At 28.3% G+C, this 24,414-nt stretch overlaps 1 protein-coding gene across 1 annotated transcript; it reads left to right on the forward strand.

Annotated features, from left to right (window-relative positions):
• The first annotated feature begins 7,596 nt into the window (after positions 1-7,596).
• Positions 7,597-13,989, forward strand: LOC114190865 (protein NRT1/ PTR FAMILY 5.2-like). The gene is made up of 4 exons (XM_028079927.2): positions 7,597-7,895; positions 10,108-10,325; positions 12,160-12,725; positions 12,815-13,989. The coding sequence occupies exons 1-4, from the start codon at positions 7,772-7,774 to the stop codon at positions 13,689-13,691; spliced, it is 1,785 nt and encodes a 594-aa protein (XP_027935728.1). The 5' UTR covers positions 7,597-7,771; the 3' UTR covers positions 13,692-13,989.
• Positions 13,990-24,414: the final 10,425 nt, after the last annotated feature.

The raw sequence follows: 24,414 nt of genomic DNA on the forward strand, positions 1-24,414 counted from the left end.
TGAAATTCGTCTATAAAATTTGCTAAAAAATTCCTCAATAAATTATAATAATTATTATTATTGACGAATATTTTCATTGATAACTTATCATCATAATTATTAACGATAAAAGTTGTTGGAATTGTTTATCATTAAATTACAATTTTCATTATCAACTAATATTTTCATTGATACCTTATTATTATAGTTAATGATCTCTCATTTTGTCAACACTTTGGATAGCAAATTTTTGCACCCAATCTGATAAAGGTTTTTTTTTTTAATATTAAGGGAATATGGGTGAGAAAAAGAGGAGGAGGAGATTGTTGAGAGCAGTGGCGGAAGAACGTTGTGACAGAGGGGAGCCACGGCTCCCCCAATCATTTTTTTTATTTTATTTAAAAAATAATATTTATATATTATTATTTTATTTATATTAATTAATTATTATTTTATTTTATTTTCTATATATTTATATATTATTACTTTATTTATATATTATTGTTTTATTTATATATTATTATCTTATTTATATTAATTTAGTTTGGAATTTTTTTTTGAATTTAAAAACTGTTTTTTTTATTATAATTTCTTATACTTCTTTATTTAGTTTTTCTTTTCTGTGCCTCGATCTCTTTCTCTCGTTTTATTTTCATCTCAATTTTTACCGTCAATTCCTTATTATTTTCAAAATCAAATTGCACTACGATAAAATCGAAGAGTTAATGAACATTTTGGACCGAACAATTTCTTCTTTTGAGTAAGTTCATTTTCCTCCCCTTTTTTTTTGAAGCAATTTGTTTCCCTCTTGTATGTGGTTTTTCTACACTCTAGGCATATCTCTATCGATTAGAGATCATAAAATCATGTTTTAATTATTGATCAAACTCTTCTTTGTGTAGATAGAGCTATTTTAGGCTTTGAAGTTGTGTAAGAAAACAACAAGATTAGGAATTTACTTTAAGGTAAGGAAAGCTAATCATTTAGAAGTTTTTAGTTTTCTTAAAATATTGAGTCTTGCTTTTAAGATTTAATTTGGGGTATGCATAATTTTATTTTTTTGTAAATAGGTGAGAGGTGACAAATTTATATTAGAAAAATTATGATAAAGAGTAAAATAATTGATTCTTGGCTTAAATACCTTTTTGGTCCTCATTTTCGTAGTGTTTGTTGCGGATGATCCTCATTTTGACAGAATGTTTAAAATAGTTCTCATCTTTACCGAATGTTTTAAATGGTCCTCATTTTCGCAATTCGTGTTTTATTTGGTTCTTTTCTGTAATGCCGTTTAAATCATTAACGGAGCATTGTACCACACCTGTACATTACACGTAACACACCCTAATACAAATCGTGCCACATGTACAATGTTCCGTTAATGATTTAAACGGCGTTACATAAAAGGACCAAATAAAACACGAATTGCGAAAATAAGGACCATTTTAAAAATTCTGTCAAAATGAGGACCATCCGCAACAAACACTACGAAAATGATGACCAAAAAGGTATTTAAGCCTTGATTCTTTTTTCAAAAGGAAGGCTTATGATGAAGATGAAAAAAATGCATCTACGTCATCTAAAATTGAGAAACTTCATGAGAATCCAAATATTGAAGAAAACGAAAAACAACTCTCTAAGGTTTCTAAAATTACATATAATGAATTTGAAAATATATTTAGAACGTGATTCGTGAAAGCGTTTTCAAATTTGGCAATACCCATCAAATCAAATTGATTCAGTACACATGGTTTAGCTTATTTTCTTCATGGTTAGAGTATTCGCCATTAAAAGAGGTTGCATATTGCTTGCCGTGCTATCTTTTTAGTAAAAAACCAAGCGGATGACCTAGCTCATATGTTTTCATTATTACAGGTAATTGAGTTTATTTTCATTGAATTCTAATTAGAAATTTGAATAAAAAAATGATATAAAGAAATAAATTTTTTTAATTAAAAAAAATAATTTATATATAACAAATATAATTTGGCCCCCCTAAGATTTTTGGTCAAGTTCCGCCACTGGTTGAGAGTGATAGGGAGGTTTGTATATGACGCACATCGGGATTGTTATTGATTGCCAATGACGTGTAGATAGAGGACGTCAGTGATGGTGACAATGGTGACCGGAATTAAAGAAAGAGGTGAATGTAAAAGAAGTGGAAAAAGGAAGATAAATAGGAGGATATGAGACCCCAGAGGACAAAATTTACTTGGAGTTGACAATAGTGACGCAACAATAATGATGAAAAAATATATAAAAGAAAAGAAAACAAAAGATAAAAAAAAGAAGAAGAAGAACAGTCAATCGAACATTTTATCAATAACAACTTTACTGAGATATTTCTGACAATAAACATGATTTACCGACAAATCTTTACTATTATCAACTATTTTTTTATAATGTTATAATACAAAATTTTTTATTACAATGTTTAAGATTACATCATTATTATTGAAACTTGAATTATTTTTTTTGTCTTAAAAAATTGTTAATATTATATGCATAAGACTAACATCAAATAACATTTAATTGATAAAAAGAAAAAAAAATACAATTTTGCACACGTGAAGAACTTATCCTCTCATCTGCCACATGTACATTTCCTGCAAAGTTTCATTACATTTGAAAAACAAATTACAAAATTAAAGTTTAAATTAAAAGAAAAGCAATTATGACAATTCATGTTATACTTGTATGGGTGTGGGTGTTTGCAACTTTAAAATCAAGAAGGAAAAATACATTGGAAAGTATTTATCAAATTTTATTCTCCAAATATTTAGATAAAGGGTAGGAATATTTATCAATTAATTTATATCAAGTTATTTGACTATTTCATGTTATTTTATCACTATGTAACATCATCTTATAAGATATCATTTATCTTTTAAAAGTATAACTAGTAAACACGATATCTCTAAATATCATTCGTTAATGAATTTTTTAATTTACTAAATTTATGTTTCAGAAATAAACATATTATATATATATATATATATATATATATATATATATATATTACAGTATATTATATATTAAACTTTAAACTACGGTTAATTTAAACTTGCAATTTAAATAGTAAAATTTGGATTAGACGCAATAATTAAGGTCGACAACAAAACGATGTGGGACAAATTTAATTATCTCATATTTATTTTTAATGTAAAAATTCACCTTCATCTTATTCTTATGTCCAATGAATTTAAGATTTTTGTATCATCTTTACTTTGATTCTTATTGAGTAATGATATATCTGTACTTGTGCTCAAATTTATTTTATCATTGTTTTAATATTAATTATTTATTTTTTATAAAAAAATAAAAATCACATAAAATAAAATAAAATATTATTAAATATTCAATATAAAAATTTATTATTTCTTAATTGTTAAATATTTAAAAATAAATTATAATAGTATAAATTTCAAATCAAAAATATCAAATTACAATAAGGGAAAAAAATTTATAAAATATTTCACAATTATACATAATTAATGTTTTTTAGCAACTAAAACAACTATAAATATTTTAGATTATAGATCTTTTTACTGATATTTTTTTTTATACAGAACAAAATTGCACAAAGAAAAAAATATTAAATTAATAATTTAAAATTAGATATAAATCTTTCAGTTTTTGAATTTCGATATATCTTAGATGGTATAAAAAAAATTTATGTCAATTGTTGTAATAAAGTTACACTTAGAATAAATTAATAAATAAAAATCATTATATAAAAAATCATTAAAACAATATTTTATATAATAAAAATAAAATGTATAATTAATTATATGATAAGATATAAAATACTTTATAAATATGAGAAAACTGTTCAAATATCAAAATTGTAAAACCGATAAATAATAAAATTTATTTAAACAAAACAAAAGTTTTTCAAATAAAACAAGAATCAACTATCGATGAAATTAAAGAAAATATATTTTTATATTATCTGGTAAAATAATTATGTAATTAAGTCTTTCAAGATGAGAGTCAAATTTTTTTATGTGAAAAAGATAAACAATTATGAGAAAAAGAATAGTGTAATCAAGTTGTAATAAAAAAAGAAGTAAATATATATATATATATATATATATATATATATATATATATATATATATATATATATATTATGTTATCAAATATATTTGTTTTCGTATTGTTTAATTTATTTATATATGATTTTATTTTAGTTTATTTTTTATCTTTTCTTAAATAAATAAAAAATTATTAAACACACATGACTTCATGTTATGTTTGACAAATCTTATTTTAAATATATTTTTTTAATGTGGTGTAGAAGTCAATAATGACATGTAACTTTCAAAGAATAATGTTCATCACCTTAACTATAATAGTTTTTACAGGTATTATTACCATCGATTGCAAATGTTAAGTAAATATTTTCAAATAAATATTTTGGGTGTCAAAATATATATTCAAAATATTTAGTATTAAAATAAAAATAAATCATTGTTTGCTATCTATTAATTTATATATAATAAAAAAATTTCAGAGGGTCAAAACCCTCTTATAAGCTTATAGGAAGCTCGGCTGATTACCATTATATTTATATTTCTTATAAAAATTGTCATGTTAATTCATTATATATTATGTCACCTAACTAATTTATTTTTAAGAGTATATAATAAAACTTTTTTCTAAAAGTATATATATATATATATATATATATATATATATATATATATATATATATATATATATATATATATATATATACTCACGTGAACGAACTTTTATAAAATCAAAATATCAAATAAAATTACATACAAATATTATACAAATATTATATAGTGACAAGAATGGTAGAGTAAATTAAATCAAAGAGTTAAATAATAAAAAAATTAAGGTGCTTATATAAACTAATTTTTCAATTAGGTGTTTAAAACATTATAAATGTAGTAGTATTAAAAAAATGGTATTAGGAATAAATATAGATATGTTTGTCTCTAAGTAATGAAATAATATATATATATATATATATATATATATATATATATATATATATATATATATATATATATAAAATTTGTTATATTTAAATAGATCGATTGTAGGTTGTAAGAAGATAAATACGCATAAAAAGATAGTTTTTAAAAATTCAATGTCTTAATTTATTAAAATATAATTTATATAATAATGTCAAAATGTTGGAAAAGGGTGTTAGAATAAAGTATTTTCCTCAAGAATTTATCATGCAAATTGACTTGACTTTCAAATATAGCTTATCCTTCAATAAAACTAAATGAGACTAAACACATAATTTTCAAAGTTGAGAGATAGGAAATATTGTAGATGTTCACCAAAAGAGGAGAGGAAAAACAATTTCATATAAAGAAGGACGTACTTTCCTTAAAAATAATAAGTTCTTATTTAGTTAAAAATTATAAGTTAAGATTTTATAAGTAACTACTAAAACCAATAAAATTCATATATATATATATATATATATATATATATATATATATTATAAAATATTATTATTTATTATTGTTTCTTCTGATAAGATATTATATTTAACATATATACATTACAAATTTTTACAGATATAAAAAATTGATTTTAAATATATATTATGCATAATAAGTATTAATTAAACGCCATACAAAATATTTATTAAATATTTTACTATTTAATAAATATAAGAGAATGATTTTTGTTATAATATGCTAAACATAATATACATTTAGTTTCAGTAATATAATTAACTATTATACTTATTATAATAAAGTTAATATGTTTGTATGAATACTTACAAATTATAATATGCTTTAATTAAGGATGACAACATGTGGATTTGAACATTCTTATCTTTATATTTGAGAATTCTTATTTTTATATTGTACACATATGCAATTTTTATTTTACGTCTCCGAAAATGTGCATATTTTTGCATTTATACTTATTTCTATTTTATTTTAAATATTAATTAAATATTTTGTTTACAACTAATTAAAATATAGTAGAAAAAAAAAGATGTTATAAGTATTTATTGTCAAAATCAGATAATTATTTTTCTAATATCAAATAGTAAGACACAAATTATAATTATATAAATTTCAAATAAAAATATTTGATAACCTCTTAACGAGAGTCAAATAATTATAACAAATAGTAAAAATAATTAAATGTTTCTTTTAGAAATAAAGAATTTTTTGTCTATTTGAAATAGAAAAGATAATGAGAATGAAAATAAATATTAGAATGGGAGACAACTCTTTTTGTTTCTGAAATTGTGAAATAGATAAAAGAAACGTATAGTTACACGCCATATTCCAAATTTTGTTAAAAATTTTCAAATGGTATCTAATTAGACTTTTGTTTCAAGTGAGTTTTAATTTATTGAAAAATTAACTCAATTAAATAATTTATATTAATACCTTATATATAATATTAGTATTAGTGTCACATGTCAATTTGTACTTTTATTTTTATTATTTTGCAAAATTTTGTGTTGTATGTTCCTGCAATGTAACATGTGTTACATGTCAGTGTCAAATTCAAATGTCATGGTCTTATATTTAATGTATTTCTATTACATGCTTTTTATTTAATGCAATTATATTTTTGTTTTTAAAATATAATGTTGTTTCTCTTCAAATTAAAACAAATTTTATTATTTGTATAGATGTTATAGTAATATTTTTATTAAAATTGTATTTTCTTATCTAATTCTTATATATATATATATATATATATATATATATAAAATTATTTAATAAAAATAAATTTTAAATTTTAATATTTTTAAATTTTAAGTCAAACAAATAGTTATTCTACTTTTTATTTTATTTTAAGTTCAACATTAGTTTTTTATTTATTGTATTATATTTATTTATAAGTTTAAGTTTCATTTTAAAAAAGTAAATATTTAAAACAATTATATTATTAATTCATATTTTTTGTATAACATTAAAATTAATTAATTTAAATGGAATCTACTAATAATATTAGAATTGATTTAAACTTAATTTTAAAAATAAAAATTAATTTTAATATAAATATCACTATAGCATTTATAATTATAATAAATTTGGTTATAATTAAAAGATTTTATTCAGAAATAAAATATTAAAATCGAATTGAGTCAAATATATACGTATGTAGAATAAATTGAATAAAAAATAAAAATATTTGTTATTGACACCAGCATCGACACCTAACACATAATATGTTGAAAGCAAAAAAATGTACAAGAAAATGAATAAAAAAAATTACAAATTCATACGTAACGGTTTTTAATATCGAAGGTACTGACAAAATTAAATCAAATTTTAAAAAATTGAAGCTTAATTAAAAAAAAAATTTAAATGGAAACGACTCAAAATTTTTTCTCAACTTGGAACTACTAAATAAGGAAAAAAGAAATATAGGGAAAATATTTAAAATTTGTAGAATAAGAGTAAAAGCTAAATCTTAGAAAAGTAATCTGTTGGGTGAAAATAAGGGGTGTGTGCGCATCTGAATTGAACTGCGATACCTACTGATGAGTTGATTTGTATTAAAAAAAAAAGAAAAAGGTTTTTGTTTGGTATTTATTTATTTGAGAGGAAATAAAGAAAGGAAGAAAGTGTGAGAGGATGGTGAGGATACTGGGCCCATGTGGTGCTAAGTGTATCCACAGAGCAGAGCAGAGCAGAGCACTGGGTCTATAAATTGTGTATAGTTTTTATGAATGAAGGACCATGCTACCACACATTCACTTCTCTCATTTCTCCTTCTTCCCTCTCCAAACTCAGTGAGGAATCAGAGAAAGTTATTGAGTTGAGCAACTATGACCATGGAAGAGGGGAGGGTGGTGAACCAGGACTACACCCAAGATGGCACTGTCAACATTAAAGGCAAACCTATTCTTAGATCCAAAAGTGGCGGTTGGAAAGCTTGCTCCTTTGTTGTTGGTAACTTTTTTCTATCCTTCTCTAACCTTTTTGCTTTCCCTTTCTTCTACAAATGCACAACTATTTTATTACTTTAAAACCTTTCTTACGTTTCATTCAACCAATCACAAACCATTTAACAACTCTATTATGTTAACGCAAGCTTTCACATCCATGCCTCTCATATGGCTACTCCTTTTCTTTTCATTTCTGATTGTTTTTCCAATTTCGAAACTTTGAACTACTCAGTTGTACCATGTTATGCAGTTCTCGGCAACTGCAAGTGTTGGTGATAACTGAGAAGAGAAATTTACTTGCTCCATTTTTTGCCTTTGTCCTTCGCTTCGCATTAATTTACCTACCAGAGGTTTTCCTATTTTTCGCTGCAAATGGGGTTTTTTTCTTTGCTTCGCTGGGCAGCGAAGTGATGGTGTACCTGCAGCTTCAGTCCTTGCATAAATATCTCTTCGCATCACAAAAAAAAAGGAGTTTGTCACACACCTTTTTACCCTCTCATTTTCTCTTTCGCTCAAACTACTTCTAACAAGTATATTTTACCATTAAACCACACTTGTTTCTTTTAGTAGTACACTTTTTTTTATATATATATTTTTCCTATATGTTATATATATATATATATATGTATTACTTTTGTATACATATTTTGTCCTTTTGTAATTTAATGGATGAAGTCAACAAAACATTCACACATCCTTATATTTTTCGAAATAAATATTATGTTCTCCATATCATATCAATTGAACTTCATAATATGTATTTTGATTTTTAATAAATTATTCTCCTTTCCTTTCCTAAAAGTATTTTTTCTGTAGTGATCCTTATTAATAAATCCATCCAATACGCTATTAGTTTATAAATCAAGTCTAATTTATATACAGTCTTATATTTATAAACTAATAAAGAAAAATGACATTTTCAAGTACTTGTAAAGCTTAGTAAATTTATTATACTCGACTTTTTGTATTTATTGAGAAAGTAAGAATCTTTTATATTTGTAAAGTGTATTATCCTTTATAAAATAATATGATTTTTTAAAAGATTAATCTGTTGGGTGAAACCTTTTAGAAGCCAAGGCAAGGAATATTTTTCGTAGGGTGTCCTTGTCGCTCTTTGTTCGCGAGGGTGTGGGCTTTCTTTGTTATCTAAAAATCAATACTAATATAGTGACAATTAATATTAGTTATACAACTAATTATAATTATTTATTAAAGCATCATTAATTCATTTAAACATTATTTATTATTATTACTAAAAAAATTGTTAATTAAAATAGTTGTGAAAATATAAGTTTTGTTTTATGGGTCGAAAAAGGGTGTTGGAAAGGAATGCATGGAAGTTGGAGTTGTCCCTCTCGGAGTGGTGGTAGTGGCTGGTGGGCTCGGTCGTGATGTGAGAGAATCAGAAGCTGTTATTCTGCGTTAATGGAATTGGAATGGATGTTTTGTTTATCAATCGTACAAAAGTAGATTAGGTTTAGGCCTGGAAGTAACCGTTTTCTCCATTTCGATCGTGCCAAATTTCCGAAATCACAAGATCCATACGCATGCTTTCCCATAATCATCATAAACTTCTTTTTCAAACTTTTTTTTTTTTAATTTCATCGAGAACAATTTTATAATCTCTTCCTAGCTAGTTCTTATCTGAAAGCATTTCTCAAAAATTAATTTTAAAAAATGAAAACAGAATCAACTAAAAAAAGCCTTCTTGCACTTTCAACGATGCCTATTATTGTATGATAGCTGGATTAAATAATGCGTGATATTTTATTTCCAAACTCGTCGTACTGTTTGTTTTTATTATACAAGTCACTGGGTTTATTTTAATTATTTTTGGATAGCATACGATGTTTAACATATTGAATTACATAGAACAAAAAATATCTCTCCAACAGTACTAAAAAAGTATAATTAATATTACTTTTATTATTCAAAGATAGTGAATATTTTACTATCTGGAATCAAACTGGGAAAAAAGAGTTTGGATTGGAAGCAAACCGTTGACGAACGTAACACGCTTCTGATTGAATTGTCACGGATACCAATCCGTAAAGTTGTATAATTAGTGTGACATATTTGACGGGATGACGTAACTCCTGTTTTTGTATGCACTTAATTTAATTAGCAAAATGAGAAGGTTGGTTAAAGCAAAACACTTAGTTGTTTATAATTTGAAAGAGGAAAATTGAGGTTTGAATTGATACATGTTGATGCAGTGTATGAGGTATTCGAAAGGATGGCTTATTATGGAATATCATCAAATTTGATTCTGTATCTTACAACAAAGCTTCACCAAGGCACAGTAACCTCTGCAAACAATGTCACAAACTGGGTTGGCACCATTTGGATGACACCAATTTTAGGTGCCTACGTTGCTGACGCTTTCCTCGGTCGCTATTGGACTTTTACCATAGCCTCTACCATTTATCTCTCGGTAATTAACTCTAACTTTTTCTCTTTTTTTTAAACACCGCTCATTCATTCAATTGGTGTAATCTCCTACATTAATCTACTAACAACTTGTTTGACTTCTTATGTTAACTATTATCAGCGTATTCCATTTTCTATAATATGTCAAAAATAGTTTACTCCGGACATTGAAATCTTGTCACAAAACAAAAACATATGTAAAGTGTCTAGGTAGGCCTTTGACAATTTAACCTCAATTATTTGGATGTCAAGTGTTCATCCCTTCTAATCTCACATGGAGCGTTGGGTGGGACATATAAAATGTTTGAAGTTAATGTCCTCTCTTAAGCTTACGTTTGTGTAAATTTTAATTATTAGTAGGTAGTATGAAACAATTGATTATTCTATCAATATATATTTGAAAATTATGGAAAATGTGAGTGTAAAGTTGATTTAAGTCAAACCACACTCTGTTTGCCTTTGGTGAATCCCATACCACCCCCGGTGGCATTATCACCACCTTTCAACACCCCACTCCCACATGTTAGAAACTAGGAAAAGTCTCGCCCAAGATCCTTGGTGCTTGTTCTTCTTAATATAAAAATTATCATAAAGTTATATCTTACAAAATGATTTTTTAAGTCCGCATATTTTGACCATAACCCTGATTCTTATATATATGTATTATGAGATTAATTAAAATGATTTAGTATTTTGATACCATGTTACATGTCACTTGCTGATTACTCCACACAAAAACCTGTCAAGAACCAACCAACCAAATGAAGCTACTATATACCATAACACTTTCATCCTTTTGGATCAAAGACTTAACATTTAATTTCTTTTTTTCTTTTTCCAATATTGCTAGTATGATAAGTGGACAGTAGCTATCGCTGGACCAATAATACACTAACTCTCGAGTTTGATTAGTGATTCTAGATAAACAAAAGAATCTTGCAGCTCAGCCAGTGAATCGGAACTTGACTTTTGAGGATGAATGATTATTGAGATGGCATACTATTTTTATGACTATGATGTTTATTGAATTATAAAATATTTAAATATTGCTAATTTTATATTAAGTATTTTAGTTCCATTAAATATAACTGATAGATCACATCAATATTTGTTTTACATATATATGTAATTCAATCTAATCACATGTAATTAAAATTTTGTAAGTGAACTGTAATAGAATTGAGATAGGAGATGTTATGATATTACATTGGGGAAGTATTAAAATTTGACCTCATGACAGTGTTGTCTAAGAAAAAGACACGGAAGGTAGTAGGAAAATGTCCCGGTCACTATCTACTGTCTAGTTTGGTTCAAAGCATGTGGCATTCTTTTCATACTTGTGACGTTAGTGGACCGCGCTTTTCATGGTTGTGTGTACACCCTTCGAAAGTATGTGTTGTTTTTATGGTCCACAATTTAGGTTATCATGTTTTTGTACCTGCAACAAGTAAAAGTGTAGCCCTACACAAGTAAACCACACTAACTCCAAAACTATTTATCACAAGTCAGTTACTGGGGCAGGTGCGGTCGTGGGGCATCAGAGTGTGCCACGAATAAAGACAACTAGCAAGTTGTATAGGAGAATCTGATAACAAGACAAAACTGTCTAAATAATAACAACATATAAAATGAAAATCTGACACGTGGTTTTATAACACCCTCTGTAATTATATGATAACCTTCATTCTAATCTTACTATTTTTTACTCAATAAATCCAAACAGATATTCAGATAACCTTTTTGCAGTAATTTGGTGGTTATGCAAACTGTTTAAACTGTCAAAATAGTTTGTTGGGGTTGTCTGATTGTTTGATCTGTATTGGGATTGTTAATGGCAGGGTATGTCTCTGCTTACACTGGCGGTGTCCCTTCCGAGCCTAAAGCCACCTGCATGCTATGAAAAGGATGTGACAAAATGCGGGAAAGCCTCGACACTACAGCTAGCAGTGTTCTATGGTGCACTTTACACTCTAGCAGTGGGAACCGGAGGAACCAAACCCAACATCTCCACCATAGGAGCTGACCAGTTTGATGATTTTCACCCTAAAGAGAAGTTGCATAAGCTCTCTTTCTTCAATTGGTGGATGTTCAGCATCTTCTTTGGGACCCTCTTCGCAAACAGTGTTCTAGTGTATATCCAAGATAATGTGGGTTGGACTCTTGGGTATGCTCTTCCAACTCTTGGCCTTTTAGTGTCAATCATGATATTCCTGGCAGGCACACCCTTCTATAGGCACAAGGTGCCTGCTGGGAGTACCTTCACTAGAATGGCTAGGGTCATTGTGGCTGCTTTGAGGAAATGGGAAGTCCCTGTCCCTGGTAACTCTAAAGAACTATATGAACTTGACAAGGAAGACTATGCAAAGAAAGGGAGCTACAGAATTGATCACACTCCAACACTCAAGTACAAAATTCTACAAGAGTATTCTTTTATTTTTTTCAATTTTTACGTCTTAATGATAATAATAATAATGATGATGCATATTTGTGTAGGTTCCTTGATAAGGCCTGCGTTAAAACAGATTCAAACACCAGTCCATGGATGCTTTGCACAGTTACACAAGTGGAGGAGACAAAACAAATGCTAAGGATGATTCCTATCTTGGTTGCTACATTTGTTCCTAGTACAATGATGGCTCAGATAAATACCCTTTTTGTGAAGCAAGGAACTACTCTTGACAGACACATCGGAAGCTTCAAAATTCCCCCTGCTAGTTTGGCTGCATTCGTTACTGTGTCCTTGCTTGTGTGTGTTGTGCTCTATGATCGTTTCTTTGTGAAGATCATGCAAAGGTTTACCAAGAACCCCAGAGGCATTACCCTGCTTCAGAGGATGGGAATTGGCCTTGTAATCCACACACTGATCATGATCATTGCATCTGGGACCGAAAGCTATAGACTCAAGGTTGCAAGAGAACATGGGGTAGTTGAAAGTGGAGCACAGGTTCCTTTGAGCATATTCATTTTGCTTCCTCAGTTTATACTGATGGGAACTGCCGATGCCTTCTTAGAGGTTGCCAAAATCGAGTTTTTCTATGATCAAGCCCCAGAACATATGAAGAGCATTGGGACTTCCTATTCCACAACTACCTTAGGCATTGGTAACTTCATCAGTTCCTTTCTTCTCTCAACAGTGTCACATGTCACCAAGAAAAACGGTCACAAGGGGTGGATTTTGAACAACCTGAATGAGTCTCATCTTGACTACTACTATGCATTTTTCGCAGTACTAAACTTCCTCAACCTCATCTTCTTCGCGTTTGTTACAAGGTTCTATGTATATAGGGTTGAAGTTTCAGATTCCATTGACGTGCTTGCAAAAGAACTGAAGGAAAAGACCGTGTCCAACGTTGTGAATCCCAAAGACTAGTTGATTGGGTATCTAATCAAAGGAAGAAAACTAAGACCCATTAGTTTCAAAAAACAGCTGTTATGTACAAATTTGGATGGCCAAAGAACTAAGTATGTGTGTGTTGACTTTGGAATGGTTGTGGTCATTGGAAGCCACTTCAGAAGAGAACCTAATCAAGTTATAGTTATTGGAGGTCGTTTTAGCATGTGATCGTTTTTCCTTATCGTTTGTAACATTCGAGAAATGTCACATGCATCTCGAAAAAAACAAGATTGGAAAAAAGAAATGTAATGTGTTTGATGTTTATCTTTTTAAATCTTCTCTGGCCACTCAAGCTTTTCTTTAGTCAAGAAATAAAGGGTTGAAGACAAAATCTATCAGGTTAGATTTTTATTTCATTCATCCAATAAATTTGCTTTTTAATGTTAAAGCGATTTCTTTGTCGGCAGCTAAAGATTACAAACTGGTTTTCGTTTTTATTCTAATTTGAAAACTCTTACAAATAATAATGAAAATAAGAAAGAAAATAAAACTCACTGCTTATGTGTGTGTATATATTTAATAAAAGACCGAAAAGAGAAAGATATATAAGTAGAAAAAATTACAATTTTATGCAAAAAACATTTTCTTGAAAAGTTCAGTCAATACCCAAAAAATTATTGATTCCACACGATAAGTAAACATGCAGAATTCCTTTTCCCTCTTATCTTTTGTTCCATTTTTGTTGTGATTGTGGGAACCATTTGGAGGCAAAGGAGGCCACATATTATTATGGTAACTAAAAGCAGTTGCACATATTATTATCCTTTACACACTGATTTTGATGACTCCACACAGATTCTCTAACTACTGCTTTACCACTTTTTCGCAAACAAAATGTGACATTGTGGACTGCATATGTAAATGGCATGGCATGTAGTAATAAGTTCGCTACTTCATTCAATAAATAAATTCACAAGTTAAATTTTTAAGGTTTTCGACTCAAATTTATAGATAATATAAATAAGTTGTACTTTCAAAATACAACTTCAAAGTAAATACTTTGAAAACACAACTTCCGCGCTTAATTTTTTAGTTTTATTTTTTTTTTTACAGAATTTTCGTATTGATTGGAGTATTTTTAAAATACATTTTTTTTATAAGTTGATTGATGTATTGAAATTTAATAATTAAAACAGTATCGTATTTTTTTTTAAATATTCACATATATATAATTTTAACAAATAAATAATGAAACTTAACTTTTAGCCAGTAAAGTCGTTAATTTTTAACGTATTCTACATATATAATGTGAACAAAATCTTTAATATTTTAATTTAGTTTATAAATTCTGAGATTGAGGTAGTTTAAATATTGAATAGTTAACACAAAATAAGTTAGTTCTTTATTCAATTTTTAAAGAAAAGTTTAAGGTTTTTTATTATGTCGTCATAAAAAATCAAATTAAAATTTTTTAGTCAAATTATCGAAAACAAAATCTAAAAAATAAAAAATAAATTCATATAAAATTTCAAAAAAAAAAAACGTGAAATTTTTAAAAAGCAAAAAATTAATTTTTAAAATTTTAGTTCATTAGTCAAATTATAAAAAAAATATGACAAAATAAAAATTGTTTTCATAAAAAAGCATAACAATTTCAAAAGTTTTTTTTTTCTATAAAAATTACTAATAAAATTATGCATTCAAAGCATAATTTCTATGAAAATAAAACATAATAAATTTTAAAAAATAACAAAAATAATAAAATATTGCACATACAAAATACTTCTATATATGAAAAAAGAAATTAATGTTAGATTATGCACTCAGAGACCAATTATAAATAAGTAATTAAATCTCTTAGTCAATAGAACAATCTCTAAAATCTTATAGAGAATAATGTGGAAGTATACCTGGATTAATCTTTAGTATATGGTTTTTTTTAGGGATGTCAATGGAGTGAGTAGGGTACGGGTCCGATGAATTAATATCTGTTCCATACTCGTATCTATATCTATGTGGATATATGTTATGTGAGTATCAACATATTATTATTTTAATATTCATGACTATCCACAAGTAGTCGCGAGTATTTTTAAAAGAAAAATTAAATATTTAATAACATATTTTAATCATAAATTCAAATGAAGATACAATGCATAACATTCTTAAATGTCAAATAAAGTGTGAATAATTCATTTAAACATTTAAATAGTGTTGAACGACATTTTACAAATAAATAAAGATTTTTTAAAACCAATTAATAAAAAATAACTCATTCAAAATCAATGTGTTAATGTTTTAATCATGTATTTTTAATTTTTTTAATTTAAATTAAAGTATAGTGGGTATGGATACTATGATACCCCGTATCTGCCCCATTAACATGTGAGTATAAAAAATACCCATACCCGTCACCCGTGTGTATCCATTTACAATATTCATTTCCTACCCGTTACCTGCAATTACATGTTTTTTTGACATCCCGGAATCTTGTCATTATAAAACACCTGAAACTTTCTTTTTATTTTCTCTTTCTGGACGAAGATAAGGACCATAACCCCTTTATGTAGCCTCTCAATTACTTTTACTAAAAGTTAATTTGTTCCCTTCATCATATTAAAATATTATTGGTATCTACACATATAACATTTGATGACATATATGTTTTTAGTCATAAATTTAATTAATTAGATCACTTTAATAATTTGGGTAAATAATATAATGGTCCTATTATATATATATATATATATATATATATATATATATATATATATATATATATATATATATATATATATATATATATATAACCCAAATTTATAATAAACGTATATTTAGACAACAGCTTCTCTAAAACAAATTTAAAAGTAATTTAACTTATAATTGTACTTAAAAAACTTATTTTTTCATTTTGAATTCAAAACAATTCACTCATTTATATACTTTCTGAAAAACTTATTGATATCATTAAATTACACAATCTAAAAAAAAAAAATAACTTTCATGAAATTTAGTTACATAGAAAGAATTAAAATTAAAATCTCTTAATATGATGAAATTATCTATCTTTAAGTTATTAATATTCTTTAACACAGTTTGCATCTGTTCAATGTTCATGCATAAGTTAACCAGTAGTTTTTATGTTTGAAGGCCTCAGAAATATGGGAATGCAAAAAATTATGTGACTTGTGTTTTTGACAATATTTGCCTATTAATTATTTTGTAATTGTTTGGTAGTGCCTGCCTGCTATGAATTCAACATGAGGATCATGAAGTCCATGTGCCAACAGACATACAACTTCTAGACTCCCAAGTGCTGTAGGTATGAGTCACTAAAATAGCATATTAACAAACTTATCTATTTCTATTCAAATTTTCGATTAAAGAGAGGACAATGATTTTCTTACTCTGATTTTGTATTTGTATTTCATAACATGATTTAGTATTAGATATTGATTTTTTCAAAAAAATAAAATAAGTGGTATCATTTTATTTTTAATCTTATACCGTGGATATCAAACATAAAATTTCTTTGATTAAATTATATCTTCGGAAAATGATTAGTGAAACTCAAAAAATGATATATTATTATACATGTCTTTTTATTAAAAAAAATCTAATTTAATTTACAAAATTAATTTACAAAATAAAATTTATATTTATTTAAATATTATAAAATTGTTATGTCAAATCAATATTGAGCTTCCAACAAGAAATCCGATTGCTAGATTTTTCTCAGTCCTTGTAAAAACAATTTTTTTATATTAATTTTTAGTAATATAATACTTAGGTTGCATTTTTCTAAACTGATTTTGCAGCTAACCTTGTTGGTATTAAGAGAATGAAGCTGATTTGCAGAGAAAGTAACGATTCAAGAGCAAGCTGGATGAGAAAAATGTCTCTTTTACTCTGAACACATATATTTATCTGTAATGAACTACCACACATATGCAAGGATTTGTATTTTCTAAAATATTATTAAAAAAAATTGAAGAACATACTAATTAGGGTTTGTACGATTTTTATTAGTATAGTTACATACTTCGAGGATCAATGTAAGGCCCATTTTATTCCTGCCCTAAAAGTTAGTGGACTGCCCTACAGTATTGGGCCTAAAAGGCTGGCCCATGATATAAAGACCCTTAGCGTTGCCCTAATTCCACATTTCTTGCACTTTCAGAAAAGAACCAGCCGTCACTCCCCATACCCCTCACAGAACGCTCTGCTAGGGTTCCTCCCCAAGCCTTTCGAGCTAGCTCCGAATCAGTTTCTACTCCACGTAAGTACCCCTCTAGCTCACCGAAGTTCCCTTTTTGCCTTTCCCTTGTATTTTCGCAGTTAGGGTTAGTACTAATCTGCCTTGTTCCGTGCACATTCTGTTTTCAGCTCCGTAGTGAGTCCTAGAGCTGCTGTGCTCCTTGGTTACGCGTCGAAGGTCCGGTACGAACCTATTTCCAGGTACGGGAAGTTAGAGTCTCAGTCTTTTGGTGTTGTCTTGGCTGTTCTTGAGTGAATCACTGATTGCATGGATAAATCATTCGTTTTGGTGTGATTAACTGCTTTGTATTCTTTGTTGGTTCGATTTTCATGGCTGTTGCAGTGAAGAACAGTGGCGAGACCTGTTAATCTCGCCCAAGCGAGTCCATCTCGCCTAGGCGAGATGAAACAGGGAGCTCGCCTAAGTTTTTGCACGAAAGGTCGCCCAGGCGACTCGCTCAACTTTTGAGCGAGCAGGCAACTCGCCTAGGCGAGAGGGATCTCGCTTAAGCGAGATCCCGTGTTGCTCCTGCCCTTGTTTTTGTGCTCTCGCCTAGGCGAGGGGGAGGCTCGCCTGAGCGAGCACGTCTCGCCTGAGCGAGACTCCTCAGCCTGAGCGAGATGCTGGGCGAGACCGTACTGTTTTTGGATGTCTGTTTGTTCCTGAACGATCTGTTTTGGTTGAGTATGATTGTATGATGAGTGATATGCATATAATGGAACATGAAGTATGTTTGGCATGATTCATGAAATGATTATGACGGGTTGGGTATGATATTGGCATGTGAAATGAATGAGTGGTGTGGAACCAAAGGAACACGTGATTAATATGAGATGAGGCCCTAGATTCATGGGGTGGTGATGATCAGAGGTAGGGATTCGAAATATGATGCGTATGAGGAATTAATCTCAATGGTTGGTATGGAAATGTGAATATGATTTTATGTTCGTTCATTTCTGAGCTATGAATGTTGGTCCGTGTCAGCGTGTAAATTCCTTGGGGTCTCTAGGTGAGACCTCTGGGGTCGCGCTTCAGTGGTCGGGACGTAATTCCATGGCCCCTGTTAGTGGGTGCTCATGGTGGTGCCCCATCTGTATAACTAGGTAAGGATTCAAGGTAAGGACTGCATCCTGACACTCTAAGGGGCCAGTTAGTCTCACTTAGAGCAGACTGACTCCTGCGGGGAGAGTAGCAGGAGGCCTGTAATTCATTTAGGGCTAACCTTGTGGTGAGGGAGATTTGATTTATCGGAACACTTGTAACACATAGCTCAGAGATGAGCAGCTCAGAGTCGAGCAGGGATATCCACCACAAGCGCAAGCATCCGCTGAATCCGACTAAGTTATACGTATCCGGATGAGTCGAGTCGAGTCGTAGTGTATTGAATGAGAGTCATAACACGTTTGGTTGATTATATGAATATGGGATGATGAAAATATATTTTGACTGCATGATGAATATGTTGTTGGCTCTAGCTTACCCGTTTTGATGCATGGTCGTGATGTATGTGGCTGTTCTTTCTTGCTATGATCATCGACTTGGTTGATGGGAGTAGATGGGCGAGGTTCTCATGGTCAACAAGCGAATGGTGATTCCGCTGCTTAGCCATCTAGGCTGGAGTTTTCTTTGTGTTTTATTTAGAGCTATGGCCCATGTATCTCTTTCTGTATTTCTACGCTACACTCTATGTTGTATTCAGGACTACGCTACTGTACTTATATTGTGTGACGTTTTCCTTTAATTTCGCTTAATAATTAAATGGGACGTTACAATCAAAATAAAATAAAATAATATATAAATACTTTTTACATTTTTATTAGAATTTAATTATTTAAATAATGTAAACTTTAAATTTTTAATATTATTTTAAATTTTATAAAATAATTACTTCATATTCGGTCATACTTCAATTTTAAATATTTTAATTTTAACTAAAAATAATTTGATCATTTATGATGTAATACAAACTATTTATTTATTATACTAAATTAATCATATCTATTAGAAATTTTCCACTAATTTATTTTAGTCAATCTTACATTTCATTCTTTCTCTTTTCTTTTATATTCTCTCAAACAAATCCATTATTAAATCCAAAAAATGTAAGTTTCTTAATTTATTATCAATCTCTTGAATGAGTGTGATCAATTATTTTATGATTTTTTTTAAGGATAACTAAACCTATCAATAACAATAAGAATTTGGTAACTACAAATAGAATTATAAAAATGATATCATATAGTTTCTCAATTGGAACAACAGAAGTATTAATAAGAATAAAAACATTAATAAGTGAAACAATAATGAGTAGCGATTATATAAAATATAGAAATTTTGGAAGAAAAAACTTTACCACTAATAGGATTCAACATTAATTGCGTTTTTTCCTACAATAGACTATTATAAAGGTGTTTAACCTATCTTAAAAATATAGATCGTTCAAGGATTCTCAGAAGTTTATTTATTTTCTTCTGAGGATTGATTTAAATTATCTATAAATGTGTCTCTTCTCTATTAGAAAAAAAAATCTTGTAATATATTTTAAACAACTTAATGTTCAAACAATAAATTTCATTTTTCCTATTTCAAGGATGTAAAAGTTATAAATTTCCTTTCACATATATACTTCAATCCATACTTTTAAAACTAACAAAAAAAAAAAAAACAACGATTGATGTAAGAGTAAACAAAAACTTAATTTAAGAAAAAACAATTTATGCAAAAATTTAATTAAAACAAAGTCCAATTAAAGTTCACATCTATAAAGTACTAAAAAAAATGATTAATAACAATAATCAATATTTTAATAAACATAATTTTAAAATATATTATGTGGTCTCTTTGTATTCTTTTATTATTGTTTTTTAATAAATTTTGATGATAAATGATTCATGAGGTATAAAATCTGGCTTATTAAAAAGATGGTGATGGAATAATAATTTTTACTAGTTATGTTGGTAGTTTTTTTTTTTTTTTATCTACAAATATTAGTCATTAATTTTTTTAATAGGGGTTGAACTCACAATTTCTTATTTTATCTTTGTCAAACTCATTCAATCAACCTTTTATCTTCCAAATATCAGAGAAATTGAATCCACAACTGGCCTCCCTTCTAACTTTACAGGCCACTTTATAACTCCATTTCTTTTAAGGTATTGTGTTGCTGCAGGCCAGAGTGTGCTTAATGATTTTATAAATTGTCCTGAGAAAAATCTGGTTATATTGAAGTAAACCTTCAATGATAAAAAGAAGGTACTTTTGAGACGTATAATCAGGATCTTAGCGAGTTCTATGAACAATATAACTGAACACATTCAAATATTTTTAAAAGTTACACTTTAGGAAAACTCAAGCTGCTTTTTTGGTTGTTCTATATGATTAACCAAGAAAAAAGATTTGAGTTGGAGAATTTTTTCATTATTTTGGATTTGATGTTGACAGGGAATCTGGGAAGTTTGGTTTTCATTAGCTTTTGTTGAGTGTAAAGAAAGCAGCAATCCTTTTGAAGATGCTGATGTTGTTAAAAGAATTTTCTGCTTTTGCTTCTCTATCAATGGCAGTTTGACCTTTTATGTTACTTTTGAAAACGTTTCTACATTGGTCAATGGATACAAACAGTTGTATGTTCATACATATCGGAAAGAGAATGTGAACCATTTTTTTATGTGTATGCAAGAGTTATGATGTTCAGTGTGTGCACCATAGATGAATCTTAAAAACCTTTCAAAATGCTCCTAATTAAGGACCACTTGTCACTGCAGAGGACACCTCCACAACCAATGCTTATGTCAACCAACATGAAACTGAATGTGTCTGAAAGGGAAATCAAAGGTTTATGTTTTTGGATAACTAGAAATGTTATGTGTATCACCTCGATATTGTTTTTATCAATGGAGTCACAAATTTTTGAGTTTATATCCAGATTTGTATAATTCAAGATTAAGGTAAGAGTATTCCATTTCAGTGGAAGATGCAGATTTTGTTAACAAGATACGTGAAAAAAGAGTGATAAATGAGAAAGATATGCGAGAGGTATGTTTTGTAATTGTGCGTAATGGGTAGTGGTGGAATATTGTGAAAAATGGTTTGGAAGTTATAATCCTGAAAAGCTGCGTATAGTGGGAGAGAATAGCAGCTTTATCCGTGCAAAGTTGTAGTGGTGGAAGGTCAATTCGATCACTTTTTAATTCAAAAGTTGTATTGTAATGTTGTTGGTACTAGATTTGATCCTTGGTGGAGGTAGACATGTTAAGTGGGATCAACCACATTAAACTCTGTGGATATCATGCACGTAAAGAAACGATCATGGTTATTCTCCCCACCAAAAATACAAGTAATGTGACTTTAGTGTTACAGACCAACAAGTTTTGTAATATTGTATCAGAACAAATCATGCTGGCTTTTATATGCACTTCGCAATTGCCAAACTATTTTCATTCCAATAATATGTATAATTCTATCGATACATGTGATCATGAATGAGTGCTTCTTTTGACAGTTATAAACGTTCGTATATTTTTCATGAGTTTTACACGTGCAAAAGGCTTTAGAAATTTAAATTTAAATCTGAGTCTAAATTTTACATCGATTATAAATAAGAAATTCGTAAAACATTATATAAAGACGAAGATTCATAAATTTATTATTTTAAAATTTTAAATTAAAAATAATATCAATCTCTTATATAGTTAAACTTCTCATATCTTATTTAGTGTTATCTTCTCACTAAACTTCCTCCTTTAAAATCTAACAAAATCATCTTAACAAATAACATCATTATGAAAAAAAACTCAAACATAGGACGGTATTAAAACCATCATCGAGTAGATCATGTTGAAGTCTAAGTCTTAAGTCTCATCATAGAAATAAAAGACCCATCATTTGAGGATAAGAATCTCATTTATCTTCTTCATAATTTCTTTGTAATGGTTAAAGTAGTTTTAGAGGAAATGGTTGAATAGTCATTCATAATACGTGCACGATAACTAGGAATACTTTTATATATTGAAGTAAATACTCTTTTATTTATATACTCTGTTTGCTAATAATAAAAACAATATACATTTACAATGAAGTTAACAAAATAAAGATTAGGATCTATCTTGACGTATGATTATTAAATTAAATAATTTTTATTTTATTTTAAAACGGTTAAGATATACATTATGGTAGGATAAGATTTATAGATTTTACAGTGATATCTTTATATTTTAAATAAAATGTACTTTCGTTACATGTTTCGTGAAATCAAATGATAAATTAAGTTCCAAAAATTTAAATTAATAAACGATAAAATATATTTCTTAGATTTTCTTGTTAGAATTTGGAATAAAGTAAATTCATTTTAAAATTTATTGTTAGCTATATGAGATCGATGGTTTCTATCTCTATTGAAACTCGAAAGATTGCACCAACAAGAAAAATAAATATTAGCAATCATTTTATGAGCGAATGGAAATAAATATATTAGACATCAACTTTATATTAATTGTCTAAAAATTATGTGATATTTTTAAAGTCGTGAATCTTTTAAGTGATTTGTGATTTGAAATTGTGAGTGTTCATACGTGATTAAAAAGTTGTGTATTTTTTTTCATTTTTCTTATAAAAATAAGTTTGTATTATGATGTAATAAATTACTTAATATTTTTCTCATAACAGGCTACTAATTAGTGAGGAATAATAACACTTAATGAACAAACTTGAGCATAATTCAGCTTAAGACACTATGAGACGCTAAGTACATCAGAATGAATTGTGACACAAAATGATAATTATCTTGTGTACTGGTGTGAATAATTGGTATGTATGATAAGGTATGAAAGAGGTAAAATGAATGGTGGGGACCTGTTTTCCACAATGAAAAGGTATCTATGAGAGAATATAAATGGTGGGGACGAAGATGGAGTAATATTATATACGTTGAAGGATCACATACCCACTACTGATTGTGGTTATCCAGTTCTAGATGAGAATGAATATAGTGCACAAACTGCCCCATCACTTTTGCTTTGTTACAAAACCCTTACAATGTTATTTCCTAATTTCTCGACAAGAATATAAGTTATTGATTGGTGATAGTGCTCCTCTTCTTGTGGTTCAAGACTCTGCATAGCCTTTGACATCCTCATCATGTCTAAGTCTATTATAGTCTTCCAACACTCTTGCTTCGATTCACTTTTGACAATCATATTAATGTGATTGCCATTCGGACAAAAACACATTTATATTAGTTACCGATAAAACTATGGTCAACTTTGTGTGGGCGGGTTACACAGACCCATTTATATTAGTTAGCAATAAAACTATGGTAAAAAAAATTAAATAATAAATAAATAAATAAAAATGAAAAAAAAAATTAGAGATAGACACGTGATATACCGTTAATAATCTTTTTCTGAAAGAAACATAATTGAGGTACTTTTTCAAAAGTTGGGGTGTAATTGACACATTTTTAAAAGTGGATATCAAACTGACACATTCGAATGAAAGTGGATACTA

The sequence above is a fragment of the Vigna unguiculata genome, chromosome 7, assembly GCF_037176805.1.
Source record: "Vigna unguiculata cultivar grain cowpea cultivar isolate G323 ecotype 2 chromosome 7, ASM3717680v1, whole genome shotgun sequence".
NCBI classification, from domain to species: Eukaryota; Viridiplantae; Streptophyta; class Magnoliopsida; order Fabales; family Fabaceae; genus Vigna; species Vigna unguiculata.

Excerpts from the sequence above, each read along its gene's own strand:
- LOC114190865 (XM_028079927.2), top strand. The coding sequence starts at position 7,772 with ATGACCATGGAAGAGGGGAGGGTGGTGAACCAGGACTACACCCAAGAT. Across the intron at positions 7,896-10,107 it reads AGCTTGCTCCTTTGTTGTTG|TGTATGAGGTATTCGAAAGG; the intron begins GTAACTTTTTTC and ends ATGTTGATGCAG. Across the intron at positions 12,726-12,814 it reads GATCACACTCCAACACTCAA|GTTCCTTGATAAGGCCTGCG; the intron begins GTACAAAATTCT and ends ATATTTGTGTAG.